This window comes from Indicator indicator, chromosome 4 (genome assembly GCF_027791375.1).
Source record: "Indicator indicator isolate 239-I01 chromosome 4, UM_Iind_1.1, whole genome shotgun sequence".
Lineage (NCBI taxonomy): Eukaryota > Metazoa > Chordata > Aves > Piciformes > Indicatoridae > Indicator > Indicator indicator.
In genome coordinates, this window is record NC_072013.1 from 33026258 (window position 1) to 33045169 (window position 18912).

The following is an 18912-nucleotide window of genomic DNA, read 5'->3' on the forward strand; positions in this document are numbered from 1 at the left end:
AAGCCTGAAAGTGTTCACAGCCATGCTGGATGGAGCCTTGAACAACCATGGCAGGGGGGGTGGAACTAGATGATCTTCAAGGCCCCTTCCAACCCAACCCATTCCATTATTATATGAAGAAGATGACACAAACACAGGAATCCAAAGCTAGTGGTTATTTTTTACTCGAAGACTCTCTGAAACTTTAAAAAAAAAAACATCATTACAGTTAATAACTTCCTTTTGGAATGAAACTGGACATGCTTGGTCAGGGTGGTGATATGAAAAGGGCAGTTCGACTCATAACTAATATTCAAGCATCATCAATACACACAAAGGACAGGCTCTTAACACATTCATTTTATCACAACCCTCACTCAGCCTCAGCAAACATCTTTGGAATATAGAATTAAAAAATAAAATACCAGAAACTTAAATATTCACAGGACAACTCCAAAACATTGTTAAAAATAGAAAAAAATTTACAAAGGTCAAACATGGGCTGCTTATGTATCAGCAAAATAAAACTGGCACATGGGCTGGATTAAAGAAACTGGGAACAAAAAGAGGCTAAATCTTGAGGTGGTTGTGGAATTTGGGTCCTTGCCTAAAGCAGGGAGGCAGTAAGAAAAGGTGGGTGTGAAGAAAGCAAGGTAAATTAGTGCTAGGAGTTGTTAAACCAGGTGCCTAAGTACAACAAGGGAAAAAAAAAAAAAAGGTTGTTTCTTCTTTTAAAACAAAAAAGCTTTTGTTCTATGCTCTCTATATTGCACAGTTTGAAAGTAACTGAAAACTTAGAAAACTCTGTATTTATAACAGCTACAGTTAAGTATATCCCACAGTCACCCCAGACAGCTCAGCTTTTAAAACAGCTCAGCACACAACAGCATTTCTGTTTCCCCTCTCTCCTCAAGCCCTCTCCAAACTAGTAAGCTACACCATTTGTCAAAGGCAGCTCTGCTCCTTCTCCTTAGGACATCACAGATTTATTGCTTTGTTTCACTAGTGACAAAGGTTAAGAGCTAAACTTGTAGAGAATTTAAGGCAAGTCCCACAAGACCAACACTTGAAGGGCATTTACAGCACACAGTGGGCTTCATTCCAACTCTGGGAAAAAGTTTGATAGTTAAAAATCATAAGAACACTCAGATTTAAGCCAAAAGGATCCTTTCAAGTATCGGTTTTTTATTCCTAATATAACCCAGCACTGAAGTTGTAGCTCATTCCAGAGCAGCAGCACTCAGAATAAGGAAGTCAAAAGGATGAAGCTCAAGGGTCATCCTACGTAATTCATTCTTACTCACCCAAGCACTTGTTGGAAGATTCACTCTCAAATGTGGATAACATCCATAACATGATGAATTATGATCTATCAGATACTTAAAATGCACCTCAGAAAGAATCAGTCGCAACTGACAAAGACCATGGTGGATTCTTAATATCCTTACAAGCTGCTTTCACCTGCAACAGCTCTGAGTATTGTTTTTCCTGGTATTTCCTTCCTATCCTACAAGATTCATTATTAGCTCCTCATCTGATGCTCTGTCCTCATAATCACTAGGAGAACCTGGCTTTAGTAAAAGAAAACATCATCAAGACCACGTCTATGTTTGTGGTCTTAATTACTCATGATCATGTTTACTATGGACACAGACTTATCAACTGCCAGCCCTGCAAAACTACTCAGATGAGCAAGTTAAAAACAAACAAACAAACAAACAAACAAACAAACAACACTAAAGAGCCGTAACATACAAAATAACAAAACCCCAAACAGCCTAAACAAAAAAAACGTCAAAAAGAGGCTTGCCAAAAGTCCTAAGTGTGCTCAGCTTTAGGCTGACCCTTCCCTGGCAAGTTTTTCTTGAATTAACTGAAGGAATATGGAAAACTCTTGACAAATGATGCAGGGTAACAACAGTCCCAATGTGCATCCTTTTTATTTCTACCCAGATCCCATACAGGACACAGCAGACTCCAAGGGTTTGTAAAGGAAGATTTAGGGTGTATTGTTTCCAGATGGTTTGTGGGGAAAAAAAAAAAATTGACTTTCTGTAAAAGAAATGAAGAAGCATTTCACTCTCAAAGCAGGTACAGCCTGGCTGGATTTGCAGTAAAATCTGACTAAAGAGAAATTACTGATGATGTATTAAAAATTAGCAGAGGCCTCCTGCTATGGAGCAGATTATATGGGTCTGAAGTCAGCAGAGAACCCTGTGTGTAAACTATTCCCATTGGAGTCATGGAGACAAACAAGAACTCACGGTGCTACTTGCTGTTGGTTTTTGTTTGGTTAGTTTTTTCTCCCCCTAGAGAATTACTTCAAGTTTTCTGAAGCCTTCTCTAAACAAATATCAATGCAAAGAGCAGGTTTCTGGTCCACACCACACGAAGCACTTGTGGGAACTTCCATCTGGGAGGATGGCCAAGACAAGCTGTCCACATGGTAGCTTCTGCTCCTCTAAATGAAGACAGCAACTTTCATCTCTTTGGAAGAAGGACTCAGGGGTTGTAGCACTCATTGTCATAGCAGAAAGCAGTTTTTATCACATCAAAAGCCTGGAGTGTGTCCCATAACTGAAGGAATTTCCACCCCCCTCAGCATTTCTTCCGAGCACAGCTAGGTAAGATTTATACTGAGAAACCTTTTTGAACGTTTTAACAGCACAAAGTTATTGCATTTTCCTTGTTAGTGTTCCCTAAACACTGTTTTACATCCTGTTAAAAGAAAAAAAAATAAAATTCCTATGGAACAAGTTGTTCAACAAGCTACATCAATTACTTCTTGGCACTTCTCTGCACACAGCCAGGAGAAGTTCCAGCCACTTGCAACAGCATGATTTAAGTTTGGAATACCTGAATCCTGCTTTTTTTGCCTGTGTCCTGAATTCACGAAACGCATCAATATCATCATGAAAGGAGTTGCTCTTCTCTTCAAGCCGAAGGATTTTATCTACCTCCTTTTGAGTTGGTGACTCAAAACACTAATTCTATGTGCAAACACAGCTAAGATTTATCTGCTGCAGCAGCAGCATTCACTGGGCGCTGCCTGACAGCATTCGGTGAAGAGTTTCTGTCAGACACCTCTTTGCCTTCTGCTTCATCATCTGAGAGGTCTTCCTCATCTGCTTCCTGCTCTTCATCCAGCTTTTTCAGCAGTTGAGCTGACTCTGGAGCTAGCTTTCCTTCAGGAGAAGAAAACATGCAAACACATATTACACATGGGAAATACTTTTTTAGCATCATAATTTTTTTTTTGGTTGGAAAATACCTTTAAGATCATTGAGTTCAACTGTTATATAACTCTACTAAATCTGGTGCTAAACCACGTCCTTCAGCATCACATCTACACAGCTTTGAAATTCCTCCAGGGATGGGGACTCCACTACTGCTTTGAACAGCCTCTTCCAGAGCTTGACAACCCTTCTGGGGAAGACATTTTTCCTAATGCCCAACCTAAACCTCCCCTGGTGCAATGTGAGGCTGTTTCCTCATGTCCTATCAACTTGTTACCTGAGAGAACAGACCAACACCCACATGCTCCAACTTCCTTTCAGGGAGTTGTAGACAGTGATAAGGTCTCTCCTCAGCCTCCTTTTCTTCAGGCTGAACAACCCCAGGTCCCTCAGCTGCTCCTCACCCGACTTATTCTCCAGACCCTTCACCACCTTTGTTGCCCTTCTCTGGACCTGCTCGAGTACCTCAATACCCTTCTTGGAGTGGGGGGCCCAAAACTGAACCCAGTGTTTGAGGTGTGGACTCACCAGTGCTGAGAACAGAATCTAGCACAGAATTTTAATGTATTTACTCCAGGCAGCACTTTGCAGTATCAGTCACTTGAGGTAGAACTGTCACTACCATGAAGTTACCCCAGGTCAAGGAGTAACAGATCACAAACCATAAAGACAAGGCAACATAAAACCTACTCCAGCTTTGAAATAAAAATGAGTCAGGTTCCTCAAAAAACAGCTTTCGAATGTTCTTCCATGATTTTTTAGGATTACCTTTAAAAATTTCCAGAGGCTAACCCTGAACTGAATCATTTATTATCCACAGAAATGGAAATTCACTTTAAATCCTCATTTTCCCCCAACCACACAACACTGAGAGCTCCACTCCAAACTTTATCTCCCTACAGATGTGGAATTTCATCTCTTGCAGGTATAAAAATGCTGTAAAAAAAAAAAAAATTCTATCTCCTCAGAAAGTGGTTTTAGCTAAATACAAAATACAAACCCACTTTAAAGCCTAAGGAAGGGCAAACAGCTACTGGTGAAGCAAAGCATCCGTCTTCCATACATTAAATAAACTTCTACATTGTATTTGTACACAGTTCTGAATTTCCTGTCCTGCAGACACAAGCTCCACACCAACATCTACCAAGGAAGATTTCCCACTTTCACTATATTAACAAGTAGACAGTGGACTTACTTGAGTGTGGGTACTGTGGAGGTCTGTGCCTCTTGGATGGACAGATACAGTCTGCTAAGAAGACCATCATCTGAAACCAAGGAAAGACAATTTGAAACCACAAACATGCTGCATTACCCTCAGAGTCATTCAGGTTGGAAGAGAGCATTAAGATCATTAATTCCAACTATTGACCCAGCACAGCCAGGGTGCCACTAAACCACATCCCTCAGCATCACATCTACACAGCTCTGAAATACCTCCAGGGATGGGGACTCCACCACTGCTCTGAATAGCCTCTTCCAGAGCTTGACAACCCTCTGGGGAAGAAATTTATCCTAATGTCCAACTAAACCTCCCTTAGCACAACTTCAGGCCATTTCCTCAGCCTATCACTTGTTACCTGGGAGAAGAGAACAATCCCCACCTGGCTTGAAGCTCCTTTTGGGGACTTGTAGAGAGCAAGATTGTCTTACTCCCTCAGCCTCCTTTTCTCCAGGCTGAACAACCCCAGTTCCCTCAGCTGGTCCTCACCAGACCTGTTCTCCAGAGCCTCCACCAGCTTTGCTGCCCTTCTTTGGACCTGCTCCCACACCTTGATGTCCTTTGAGTGAGGAGCCCAAAACTGAACCCATTATTCAAGGTGCAGCCTCACCAGTGCCCACTACAGGTGACAATCTCTGCCCTGGTCCTGCTAGCCACACTACTGCCAAGCGAGGCCAGGATGCTGGTGGCCTTCTTGGCCACCCAGGCACAAGCTGACTCTTCAGCCAGCTGTCAATCAACGACCCCACATCCTCTTCCACTGGGCAGTTTCCAGACACTCTGCCCCAAGTCTGGAGAGATCATGGGCCTTGTTGACCCTCATCCTACTGGCCTTGATGCACTGATCCAACCTGTCCAGGTCCCTCTGGGGAGCCTCCCTGCCCTCAAGCAGATCAACACTCCAACCCACTTCAGTGTCATCTGCAAACCCACTGAAGGTGCCCTTGATTCCTTCATCCAGATCACTGATAAAGACACTAAAGGGAACTGGCCCCAGAACTGAGCCCTGGGGAACACCACTGGTGACTGGCTGCCAACTAGATTTAACTCCATGGCCCATGACCCTTTGGGCCTGGCCATCCAGCCTGTTTTTAACTCAGTGAAGCCTCCACCCATCCGAGCCATGAGCAGCCAGTTTCTCCAGGAGGATGTTGTGGGACACAGTGTCAAAGGCTTTATTAAGTCCAGGTAAACAAGATTCATAGCCCTTTTTTTCATCCACGAAGCAGGTCACCTTGTCATAGGAGATCAGGTTCATCAAGCAGGACATGTCCATGCTGGCTGGGCCTGCTCATCTAGTTGTCCTGTATAGGCCACATGATGGCACTCAGGATGATCTGCTCCAGGATGTTCTCCAGCCTTGAGGTCAGACTGACAGGTCTGTAAGTTCCTCAGAACCTCCTTCCAGCCCTGTCTTGCAGTGATATTTGTTAACCACCAGTCAGCTGGGACCTCTCCAGCTAGGCACAGCTGCTGATACACGATGGAAAATGGCTTGGTGAGCATTTCACCAGCTACCTCAGTACCCTTGGGTGGATCCCATACAGCTCCATATATCTGTGTGCGTCTAAGACCACTTAAACCACTGACCAGTGCCCTTTGGATTATGGGGGCTTCATTCTGCTCCCCATCCCTGTCTTCTAGCCCAGGACACTGGGTACCTCAAGAAGAGCTGCTTTTACTATTAAAGACTGAGGCAAAGAAGGTGTTGGTGCAATACCCGATGGCACAAGCCATTCTGTTTGAAGTGCTTCACTTACAAGTCCGAGGATCAATCCTGAGAACAGAGTTGCCAAAGCAAAAACAGCATAGGAGCCCCAGACTGGCATCCCAACGTTCTCTGTTAAATAACCATGGCAGTGCTGGAATGAAAGAGAGAGAACCCTTGTCAGAAGAGCTGAATGCCATGCCTGTTAAGATAAAATCAAAGCAGAGCTCTAAGTACATACCCTGATCCACATGGACAACCGAAAGAGAGCAGACATGCTGCTCATCCTGAAACGAAAAGAAGAAAGCAACTGAAGACATCTTTAAGCCAGTCACACACCTACACCTTCTGGTCTGCCCAACTGGTCATTATTTAGTCCCATTCTGAACAACTTTCTGCTCCTGTCTGGTTTGCCTTCTAACTACTTTTGATTTTTGTCTTCTCTCATGTCTTTTACTTCAAGCTACTTTCAGTACTACCAGCAGCTTGGATAACATTTCACATCTGGACAACTACAAATTCACAACCTTCTTTGACTAGCACTTGCTGAAACATGAATTTCAGTTACTTCTGTTTATCTTTTACTTAGACCAACAGTCTGTGAGAAACCAGCTGGAGAACTGTCCAAGATACTGAGAAAAAGACCAGGCTACCTGCCAGGGCTTGAGAGATACTGAGGAGACTAGAGCATCTTTACAGTGAGGGTGGTGAGACACTGGAAGAGGCTGCCCAGGGAGATCATGGATGTCCCCTTACCAGAGGTGTTCAAGGCCAGGTTGGATGAGGCCTTGAGCAACCTGCTCTAGTGAAAGGTGTCCCTGCCTGTAACAGAGGAGTTGGAACTAGATGATCCTTAACCTCCCTTTCAACCCAAACCACTCTATGAATCTCAGTGAGAAGGAAAGGTTGACAGACCTCAGGCTCCTTAGCCTGCAGGAGAGTAGAGCGAGAGGGGATCAGATCAATACTGATGAATAGCTGAAGTGCTGCGTTCAAAAGGATTTGACCTCACTCTTTTCAGTGGTGTCCAGTGAAGGGGTAACAGACACAAACTGAAATCCAGGAGGTCCCACCTGAAGATGAGGAGAAACTTCTTTGCTGTGAAGGTCCTGGAGGAGGCTACCCAGAGAGATTGTGGAGTCTCTTTCTCTGGAGAGATTCTAAACACACCTGGACATTGTGAGCCTGGGCAACCTGCTGTGGATGACCCTGCTTTAGCAGGGGGGTTGGACCAGATGATCTCTAGGGGTTCCTTCCAACCCCCACAAGTCTGTGATGCAGTATAATTAGCTCAGAGGTCTTTCAGCCATGATTTCCAACTAACTTTAAAGAAAAACATGAAAAATTTGGCTGATTTACCTCAATCAAAGGCGTCCCAAAAATGCTTTATTTCCCCCAGTTACTCAATGATTCTGAAACCACCACTCAGCAAAGGTAGTAAGAATTGAAAGCCCTTCAAAGCCACAAAACCAGAAAGAATTCCAAAGAGCATGTTTTTTTTCCTCAGACTGCTGCACAAGCTGTGAACAACAAAGTGCCACACTTAAGGACCTGTGGCATGCCCTTCAAGCGTGCCTACTTGACAAGTTATTGTAAAGATCACACTGAAACTTACAGGAAAGAGGAAGGACCAAACCACGATGAAACTGGCTCAATAGATTTCCATTCCTGGTCACTGATGAAATTGATGAAATCAGTTTTAGTTCTTGCACCCTGGTATCTTCTGAACTCTCCATCTTTACAGCTGTAAAAGAAATTAAACCAGTCCTTTGTTTTTAAGCAGTCCTATCACACAGCATTTCTTTCCAGTCAGTGTCTTCCATCCCATCAATTTGCCTAGTTTTTACTTGTTTATTTTTAGTTTTACTTTGCTTTATTGGCTCTAAACTGTTTTCAAAATTCCTGACTACCAGTATTTCCTGACTCTACATGCATCTTGGCTAGCTTTAGGTGTTGATCCCAAATAAAAAGATAATGATCTTCCTAATACACTTGCTACATGACTGCATTAAGATCAGCCTTCAGAGAGAAGATTGCAAAATAGAAACATCCAGGAAAAGACACAACAAATAAGGCCTGAAGGGAAACAAAAATATCAACTGGCAGTTATGTGAGTTCACAGCAGGTAAGACAGTGGCTGTCTCTGTGTAAAGGAACTCACATGCTTAAAAAGGATGGTGAACCTCATTTATTTCCCACCAAAAAGATGAAAAATCCTCCTCTCCCCTCAAAAAAAAAAAAAAAGCTGATTTTATACTTACTGATAGATGGTAGGAAGGGCTGTTATGATAAATCTTCCACTTAATCCTGTAAAAAAAACAATTAATTTCAGAATAGGAGAGTACTTTTGTGTAAGAAAAGGCAAGAAGTGTTATTATACATCAAGAAATGCTGTTACCCACCAAAATAAAAACAGATGCTCCCAAAGTATCTGCCTCTAAGCACAACCAAACACAAATTTGTGGGTATCAAAGTGCTGCACAACCTATAAGGAAAGTCTCTGGACAAAGAGTGAGAAAGTTTCTCTGTGAGGAAAAAGGATGTCAAGAAAAAGGATAAAAACAGAGTAATGGAAAACTGTTCTATTTGACTGTTTCAGCTGTAGCTCTTCAGAGAGAGCAATCTGGTCCAGTGGAGGGTGTCCCTGCCAATGCCAGAGGTGTTGGAACTAGATAATCTTTAAGGTTCCTTCCAATCCAAACCATTCTATGAATCTGTGAATCTGCAATCTCCAGTGCTTGCAGAAAACAATTCAAGTGAGGCAACTTTCCTAAGTCCTTATGTGACTTCGGAGAAAAGTATCAGTGTTGAGAAGATCCTTTTTACAAGTCCCACACAGACATGTGGGCACTCAGAGGAGTGAGCTTCAGCTGGGAGAAAGCAGGCTGCTTGCACTCCCTTGAACTATTACAGGGAAGGTTGGAAGCACATTTTTCCTCTATGATACTTTAAAAGTAGGGCTGAAAATCTCCTTGAAAGTCTCTCTATAAGTTATCTTATAACTTACAGAGTTACAGAGTGAAATCACTCTATAAGTTATCTTGTTCCCTTTATCTATTAAGAAGGATTAGATTGCTTAGTCTAGATATATCAATCTGCCTTTATAAAGATCAGTGAAAGATCTCTACGGTTCCTATTAATTCTGCATACTCCTACGAGCACATGCATTGCCACTGAACGCTTTCCCCGAGGTCTCAGGAGCCCAAATCCCCAAGGAGTTCACAATTGTTCCCAGCAGACACTGACCCGGCTGCTCCGTGACATCCACTTTGGCGATGTTCACTTCCAGGTCTTCGCCCCACTCAGCAAACTTCTCCCACTCTGGCTGCAGGTTCTGGCAGGCAGGACACCAAGGGGCATAGCTAGGAGCAACGCAAGTGTGTCATTAAACCGTTCAGTCCCCATGGCCGCAGAGCTGGACGCTGAGAGACCACGTCCCTCCCAAACCACCGGGCCCCGGCATCCCGAATGACTCCCCAGCGACTCACAACTCCACCATCCACTCTCCCTGCAGCAGCTCCCGCCACATGTCGTCCGACAGCACCTTCACCGGGCTCTGCCTCCCCAGCGCGACCGCACCAGCCACCAGCGCCAGGCAGAGAAGGGCCCACACCTGCCCGGCGGCCGCCATCTTATACCGCCGCGCGCGCTTCCGTCTTCCTACGCACGTCACTGTTGCCACCACCTTGCGGAATTGCGCAGGCGCCAGGAAGAGGGGGCTCAGTCGTCTCCTTTGGGCGGGCTTAGGGGGACGACAGCCTATAGAAAGCTATGAAAAATGACAGACATGTGGCTCCACCAATAGAAGGCATAGATTCCTTCTCGCATGTCGCTGTCCTCGCCGTGCCTCGTTACTTTCAGGGGGTGTGGGGCAGCTCAGGGGTGGTAAATGAGTGTTCGGTGATTCCTTTACGGAATCACAGCCTGGTGCGGTTGGAAGGAGCCTCTGGAGATCATCTAGTCCAATTCCCTGCTGAGGCAGGGTCCCTCCGGATCACAACGTCCAGGTAATTTTGGAATCTCTCCAGAGGAGACTCCACAATCTACCTGGGCAGCCTGGTCCAAGGCTCCACCCTCACACCAGAGAAGTTTCTCCTCGTGTTTAGTTGGAATCATACCTTACTTCTTGTTCATCTCAGAGCACTTACATCAAATTGTGGCTCACAGTGAAGTGAGGAAATTGCTGTACAGGGTTGTTACTGGTGGGATTAAAAAGAGGTAGTGCCTTTACAAAAGAAGAATTGTCTAAGAAGGGAGCTGGAATAGCAAGGGAGGAACCGGACAGTTCACCATATCTATGTGATGGCATTCAACAAGTCCAAGTGCCAGGTGCTGAGCTTTGGCCACAACAACCCCATGCAGAGCTACAGGCTGGGGTCGGAGTGCTGCAGAGCAGCCAGGCACAAAGGGACCTGGGGGTACTGATTGACAGCAGCTGAACATGAGCCAGCAGTGTGCCCAGGTGGCCAAGAGAGCCAATGGCATCCTGGCCTGCATCAGGAATAGTGTGGCCAGCAGGAGCAGGGAAGTCATTGTGCCCTGTACACAGCACTGGTTGGGCTGCACCTCCAGTACTGTGTCCAGTTCTGGGCCCCTCAGTTTAAGAAGGACATTGAGATGCTTGAACATGTCCAGAGAAGGGCAACGAGGCTGGGGAGAGGCCTCGAACACAAACCCTATGAGGAGAGGCTGAGGGAGCTGGGAGCCTGGAGAGGAGGAGGCTCAGGGGAGACCTCATTGCTGTCTACAGCTACCTGAAGGAAGGTTGTAGCCAGGAGGGGGTTGGTCTCTTCTCCCAGGCAATCAGCACCAGAACAAGAGGACACAGTCTCAAGCTGTGCCAGGGGAAGTTTAGGCTCGAGGTGAGGAGAAAGTTCTTCACGGAGAGAGTTGTTAGATGTTGGAATGTGCTGCCCAGGGAGGTGGTGGAGTCACCATCCCTGGAGGTGTTCAGGAGGGGATTGGACGTGGCACTTGGTGACATGGTCTAGTAGTCATGAGGTCTTGGGTGACAGGTTGGACTTTGATGATCCTTGAGGTCTTTTCCAATCTTACTGATTCTGTGAGTCTGTGAATCTTGCTGTAAATCAGTAGGGGTCTGTCTGAAGATAGCACACACTGAACACAGCCTGAACTTCTGTACTTTCAGGATAGAGCACAGGCTTAATAGACTACTGAATATTAACTTCTCTACCTAGAGAAGTGAAGAACGTAATTTAAATGAAAATACGATATATGATGCGGGGGGTTACGTGTGAAGGGGGACATGCGGTAGGCGTTTTGGGAAAGACTGTAAATCCCAAGTACCTTAGCCAATGAGGAAAGGGAGAGGGAAATTTGCATCTGGGAATTTAGGATAAAAGGGGAGCTGTGTCTTCCAGCAACTGGAGAGACCCCACATGGAATTATCCTGTGGACTCTCCCTTTATTCGAATAAAGTTTTACAAGACTCCTCTGTCTCTGTTGTGAGCAGGAACTTCTAGATCAGATTAATTTTTCCTTACCTTACCAAAAATAACAGATTCAAACTATTCTAAGACCAGTTCTGAAGGCTTTAGGGAGCTAAAAGGCATTTTTTACCACTGGATGCATGAGTTCATGCATGCCAAATGGGGTTTGGACACGGTCTTATAAAACACACATCAATTCATGTTCATTGCTTTTCCAAGAAATAATCACCACATTCATTAGTCTTTTTTGAGCTCATGCTGACATACGCAAATGTCTCTTCCACATGGGCACTCCCATCCTTGGGAATTTTGGGGAAGCGTCTTCAAGAACAATCCCCCTGATTTCCTCCCCCTCCGATGGTCCAATGTGCTTCATCAGTCTGTTCTCCAGTTAACCCCTAGGTTCATGCATGCTCAGAGGTGTGGACTCGAAAGTCTTAATTGTTTAGAAGACTCTTCTTTCTTATCTTCAAGAAAACTCCTTACTTCACAATTTTTTACCTTTCCTTCCACAATTCTTCATCTCCTTATTTGAGGCCTACAAAGGCGATCTCTCTTTCCAGCTGTATTCTGTGTTATCTTAAAGAAACAAGTTAACAATGTTTTTCTACTCTGCTCTGATTATTTCACTAACTGATTTCATATTGATTTATAAAGACTCTATTTGTTTCATTAACCTATTTTATTTGAATTTCTACCTACAGGGAGGACAGATTGCCCTCACTTCGGTCTGTTCTGTCTCCTGCATCTTCAGTTACTTGCAGCAGAAAGTAACTTGATGCTCGAGTACTTAGTTCTCAAGTCAGGAAAAAGACCCCTGGGAGTTAGCAGACAGATCCCACATCATTTCACTGCAGTCTGTAAGCACCTTAAGCTTTTCATAATGATAGAATTGTTTAGGTTGGAAATGACCTTTAAAATCATCAAGTCCAACTGTTAATCCCACACTGCCAAGGCCACCACTAAACCATGTCCCTCAGCACCAGAGCTACATGGCTTTTAAAACTCTCATTTTAGGCAGAGGAAGCAGGGCTGCAGCAACCATTAGAGCAGTGCAAGAAAAAGAATTAATCAGCATTTGGAGCAGGGGAATGTTCCAGTTTGGCAACTTTTGTAAAGTACAGTTGTATGTTCCTTCCCGTAGAAGAACAACAGGACATTACTAAGGACATGAAGCTGCTTATTCCTTGATGCAGGGCTCAGTAATAAATCACCGCTTGCAGCACTTTGCTTACTTGCTGCCATTCCATTTGAGTCAGAATTGGAGTTTCCCAGTTTCTTACTGATAATCCAAGAATAGCTCCGTTCTGCATCAGCAAAGCGGTGAGAAAACCTCTCTTCGATTCTTCAGGGCAGCAGCACACACCCTGATAATTTAAGATGCCTTGAAGAATAAGTGCACAAACAACTATGTTGCGTTACCATATGGAGCAGAGGTTGGGTGACTACTAAGCCATGTGGCTTTGACTTACATCCTGGGGAAAGTGGCTGGAAGCCTGATCCCATATTTGTGCTGAATAAGAGGATAATTGAATGTTCCTTTCTTTGGTGTGTCCAAACAGATGAGTGCATGGAGGATTCATTTGATTTAATCCGCATACAGGTGAACAAAAGAGAAAAACATGAGGGCAGACTGGCAACAAGAGAAGCAATTACCACATAACCTTTGGACAATGCCATGGGAGAGCTCTTTTGGGAATGAGTCCCACCTGGAAGGGCATGTGCGGAATGGTGAGGCAGGGAAAGCAATTTTGCTACTTAATACTTCCAGACTACAAGGGAAAAGGAACTGGTAAATAAATTCACTGTAAATAACAAGCTGCTTCAAAGGCACATCAAGCTCCCTATGAAAAGAGCCTGAAAGACCCTGAAAAGCTTATCTCCTTCCCTTGGTTCCAGTAGTTATATTCAGGGTGATGACTGTTGCAAATTACTTTTTATCTTCATTGTTATCAATGTAACATTGTCTTGTTCCTTTGCAAAGTTCTAAGACATTTCAGAGAGTCACAGAATCACAGAATGGTAGGGGTTGGGAGACCTCTAGAGATCACATAGTCTAACCCTGCTGCTAAAGCAAGGTCACCCACAGCAGCTTGCCCAGGATCACAATTCCCAGGTAGGTTTGGAATCTCTTTAGAGAAGGAGACTCCACAACCTCTCTGAGTAGCCTGCTCCAGGGCTCCAGCACCCTCACAGGAAAGAAGTTTTTCCTCATATTCAGAAGGAACCTCCTGGGTTCCACTTTGTGCCTGTTGCCCCTTGTCCTGTCACTGGGCACCATGGAAAAGAGCCATCCTCTTGACTCCCACCCTTTAGCTGTTGATCAGCATTGACCAGATCCCTTCTCAGGCTGCTCTTCTGCAGGCCCAACAGCCTTTCCACCTCACAGAGATGCTCCAGACCCCTCAGCTTCTTTGTAGCCTCCACTGGACTCTCTCCAGTAGTTCCCTGTCTCTCTTGAACTGGAGAGCACAGAACTGGACACAGTACTCCAGATGTGGCCAGACTAAGTTGATTTTTTTTTTCACTGTTTGTGATTTTAATTTTTTCAAGTTCTTTTTCGGTGCTGCCACACAGTGGCAGAGTCGAAGCTGCTTCTAAGCAGGGAAGAGACCAAAGGTTCAGAAGAAAATCCTCTTTGGTTAAAAATTACATGGTTCTCATACTAAGGACATTATTTCTTTCAGGATAAGGGAAGATGGAGACACCCACAGAATCATAGGATCATTAATGTTGGAAAATACCTCCAAGATCATCAAGTCCAACCATCAACCCAAGACCACCATGCCCACTAAACCATGTCCCAAGGAGCCACATCTACATGGTTTTTGAACATGTACAGGGATGGTAACTCCACCACTTTCCTGGGGCAGCCTGTTCCAATGTTCCCATCTTTCAAGGTATTAATGTGGAGAGCTTCTCCACTAATACTCTTAATTGTGGTTTTAGGTTATTTTTCTCAGAAGCAGAAGGGGATTTTGAGGTCAATCTATCCTTCCCCACTCCTAATCCTCACCACTCCCAGCACCCAGCACCTAAACCAACCACATTACAAGAAAGTCTTGACCATATATTTATGTGTTCTTCCTCCAGTTTATTCAGCTCAGCCCTCCCCAGCTGTGTGGAGAATCGTCTGCCTTCTCCAGACACAGGTCTTTGCATGAGGAGGGGGTATCACAATCCTGGAAGCTCTTTCCTGCCCCTCGAGGACTTACTGGAAGGACCTCTGTCTCTCCATCTCTGTCTCTCTCTCTCTCCTCACACCCCTCCCTTATGTCTTCTCTGCCTTTCTTGGATACTTCATACATTGTCTCCTTCCTTTCTTCCTTCCCCTCCTTTCCTCTTTCCCTCCCTCCTTTCCTTTCCTTCTTTTCTCCTCTTACATCCCAAACAGGCTGTTCCTATCACAGGTGGCAAAGCCAAAGTCCTCTCCAGTTTTCCATTCTCTATCTGGACATTAGGTGAAGAACAAAGTTGGTATTAAAAAGTTGGAGTTAAGAGAGGTCCATCTCTGGACTCTACCACCAGGTACATCCTCTTTCTCCTGGTCCCATCACAAGAGAGAGCTTTTTCAGTTGGACCACGGCTCTCTCTGGAGGACACATGCCCTTCTCACCCTCACAGCAGTGGCAGAGGAGAGATGAAGAAAGAGGAAGGGACTGGCTGCAAATGGCACCAGTATTAGCACAGATCATCCCAGCACATATCCACAATTACTGGTAACTAAAGGCCGCTTGGGAATGCTGCTGGAAAGCAGTGTGACAGGAAAGGTCCTGGGGTCCTGGAGGACACCAAATGGACTAGGAGCCACCAAGTAGCCCTTGCCCAAAGCCTGCCAGTGGCAGCCTGGGTTGCAGTGGGCAAAGCCTTGCCAGCTGCTGGTGGTAGGTGACTCTTACCCTCTGCTCAGCACTGGTGAAGCCATGCCTGCAGTGCTGTGCCAGGTCTGGGCTCCCCAGTACAAGACAGACACGCTGGGAAGAGCCCCCACTGCACCTTGTTTTGATTAGGAAGAAATTACGAGGGGGTTGGAGCACCCTACAACACCCCTCCACCACCACAGCTCCCCATTGTAACCACTGGAGTCCCAATAGCATTTTTATTATTTTTTTTTAACACAGGTGTTTACCCGGTGCTGCCCTGGCAACGAGCACAGTGCCTGCTTAGACAGTGCTGTGGCAGGACTGGAGACTTTGTGAGAGTTGAAAAGCACTGTGTGGCAGCAAGAGGCATGTGACAGCCTTTCTGAGCATCACCAGCCTGCCCTGTGCCACTCTTGTGGACTCGCCGGGATGGGCCAGCTCAACTGCTGCTGCGGGTGCAGGTGAGCTCACTCTGTGGCTTGGGGACACTGGCACAGTCGGACCCCGCAGCAGCTGCCTTGCTCATGCCCTGCCCTGTCTGCTTTGTAGGGGCACCCCTGAGCCTGGGCAGCAGCCACAGCCTGTCTCGACACTCCTGGAGCCACTGCTCCAGCAGCGGGTGAGGGTAACCCAGCACCGGCTGACCAGGAAGGGGGACCTCCTCCTCTTCAGCGACACCTTGGTCATCGCCAAGGCCAAGTAAGACTCCCAGCCCCCAGCTGCCTTTGGTCCCAAGCCCTGGACCTGGCCCCAGGGCAGGGCACTCAAGAATTAGCTCCTTGGACCCAGCAGCCTGGTGCTGGACACACCCATGCTTGTGCCCTTGGCAGGCAGATGCCAGAGGGGAGCCACCAGGCTGGGCCAGCTCCAGCTCACTCCCTGCTGCTCCTCTCTGCAGTTGTGGCAGTGCCCTGTGTGCCAAGCTCTGCCTGGCTGGCTACAGGTGCTCAATGGTGGCAAGGGGACAGCCAAGGATGGTGCTGAAGAGGAGGAAGGGAGGGCCACCAGATCCCTCATCCTCATCTGGCCCTCTGCAACTGTGTGGTCACCTTCTGGTGAATCTGGATGCCATGTGCTACCAGAGGGATAGGCACCATCTCTGTCCTGCATCTGTGTCTGTCCCCATAGGGCAGGATGTGTGGGTGCCCACCTCTGCCCACAGGCTGGATAGCAGCTAGCACTCAGGCTGTTTCTTCTCTCTTCCTGGAGCTTCCAGGCACTGAAGGAGCTCTGGCTCAGCACGCTGCTTGGGTAAGCCCTGTCTGGCACTGCAGCCTGGGCAAGCCCTGCTCATAGCACGGGGGGATGCTCCAGTCACAGCCCCAGGATAAGGGGACAGCTGGGACTATTCAGCTGGGCACAGGACCCCCATGAGGCAGGACAGCTTTGGAGCAGGGAAAGCTGGTGGAGCAGTTTCACCCAGCTCTGTTCAGCCAATTCCTACCCAGACCCATTCTCAACATGGACACTGCTCTGCTCCACTGCCAGGGAGCTCTAACTGCTTTGGGGTATCTTGGCAGTGTCCACAGGCTGGCAGGAAGAGGAACTGGGCAGCCCTGGCCTCACCCAGCTCCTCCTCTGCCCCTTCCCCACCAACAGGAGAGAAACACAAGCAGTGGAGGGAGCCTGCATGACCCAGCTGCTCCCCATCAAGCTGCTGCTGAAGTGGCTGAGTGGCCACCATGCTGTGAGTGTCCCTCCTGTCCCTGCTCTGGCTCCAGAGGCTGCTCTAGCCCAGCAGCAGCTGCATCACTTCTCCTCTTCTGCTCTTTCCTCCTTGCCCAGGCTATGACACTTGATGCCAGCAGCCTGGACAAGCAAGTAGAGGCCCAGGCAAAGGTGGCCTGGGCCAGTAATGCAGGCATGGGGGGAGGTTGGGCTGCATGAGGGCCCAGGAAGAAGTGCAGGTCCCTGGGCTTGGGTTCTCACCCTGCATCAAGGGCCAGGCCACTCATGAGCAACTTGGGCAGAGCATAGTGCTGCTGGTGCCAGGGCAGGGCTCAGGCCTTGATGCCTCCCAGCTACCTGGCCTCATCTCCTCTCTGCCCCCAGCTCTCTGTAGCTCCTGGCCCTGCTCCTACCACCAGCAGCTCCCTGCAGACCATGGCTGCCATAGTTGCCATAAAAATCTTCTCTGGGATTTTGACCTTGATCATCACACAAGTGCCAGAGTCAAGCCTTGAGTTGGATGAGGCCATGGAGAAGTGCATGAGGTAGTGTGAGGTGATGCAGAGCCAGGAGGTGGCTTGGCTGCTGCAGGAGCTGGAGCAGAGGAGCCAGGAGATGAGCATCTAGGTGGACATGATCCAGGAGCAGGGTGGTGTTGCCTGGAGTGGCAGTTGCTGGAGTCCTTCTCCTCTTAGCACTTTGCTGGTGAATCATGAAATGGAGCTGTGAGCCAGACAGCAGCAGCAACAAAGAGAGATTCAGCAGCTATACATAGTGCTTGTGAAGGAAGAAGCAGAGCAGAAGGAAGAAGAGGAGCCAGAGGAAGAAGAAAGTGATAGAGAAGATCCTGATGATATGAAGGATATGGATGTTATTTTTGCAAAGAGCATCCACTGGCCAGAGCAGAAGCTGGCCTACAGCAGCCAGAAGGTGGAGGAGCTGGTGAGGGAACTCATCCTCGTCTGTCAAGAGCTCTCCTCTGGTGCTTACTTCCTGGTGATGCAGCCACCCATTGGGGTAGGCAGGGCCACTGAAGGTTGGAGTGCCCATGGGGATGATGCTGGCTACCGCCTGCTGCTGCCCCTGAAGCCCAGTCATAGGCACACCTTCTGCTTGAAGGACAGCGTCATGGAGGAGAAGCCAAAGAAAAGTTTCCAGGTCCAAGTGCAACTAAAGTGCACCTGCACAGCAGAAGAACATGGTGTGCTTCCTCCACCATCCTGAGAAGAGCTGGAGACACTGGTGTTCCCACATCCCAGGCGTGCTCTGCATGGGCTCCTACCTTGATGCACACAAACCAACTGCCTAGTTCCAGAACTTTGTGGCATCAGACTGGGGGTTGAGGCCTAAGCTGTGTCATTACTGTATTGTATTAAGGTGCTGCCCTCCAGACACTCCTGCAAGCTGCAGTTGACAGATGCACTCAGGAGAACCTTCTTCAATGAGATGATGTTGGGCTACAGCGAGGTGACTTGGACATCTTCCTGTGCAGCCACAGTAGAGAAGCCACCTTGACCACAAACTTGACATAGTCAGCGAGCTGTGCTGTGGCAGAGCATCTCGCCAGGCAGGTCCCACATGGCAGCTATCACCTCCAATGCACATCCTGGTGAGCACAGGCTTTTTCAATCCTGTTTTAAGATCCTTGTCATGCACCTCTGACCACCACACCCCTGTCAGGCAGGTGCAGGAGGGACTTCGTGCCACGACTGGAGGAAATCATGCAGTAGCTGTGCTGTGTCTAAGGCAGGAATGCCCAGACCACTTCTTCACTGGCAATGACAACGTG

At 47.1% G+C, this 18912-nt stretch overlaps 1 protein-coding gene across 1 annotated transcript; it reads right to left on the reverse strand.

Moving 5' to 3' along the window:
* Positions 1-1693: 1693 nt before the first annotated feature.
* On the reverse strand, positions 1694-13313 carry TMX1 (thioredoxin related transmembrane protein 1). Its single transcript, XM_054400684.1, has 9 exons — positions 13302-13313; positions 9631-9911; positions 9389-9504; positions 8404-8449; positions 7758-7886; positions 6384-6429; positions 6195-6296; positions 4411-4480; positions 1694-3164 (listed from the first exon to the last, which is right to left on the reverse strand). Exons 1-9 carry the CDS (start codon positions 13311-13313, stop codon positions 2986-2988), a joined length of 981 nt encoding a protein of 326 aa, XP_054256659.1. The 3' UTR covers positions 1694-2985.
* Positions 13314-18912: the final 5599 nt, after the last annotated feature.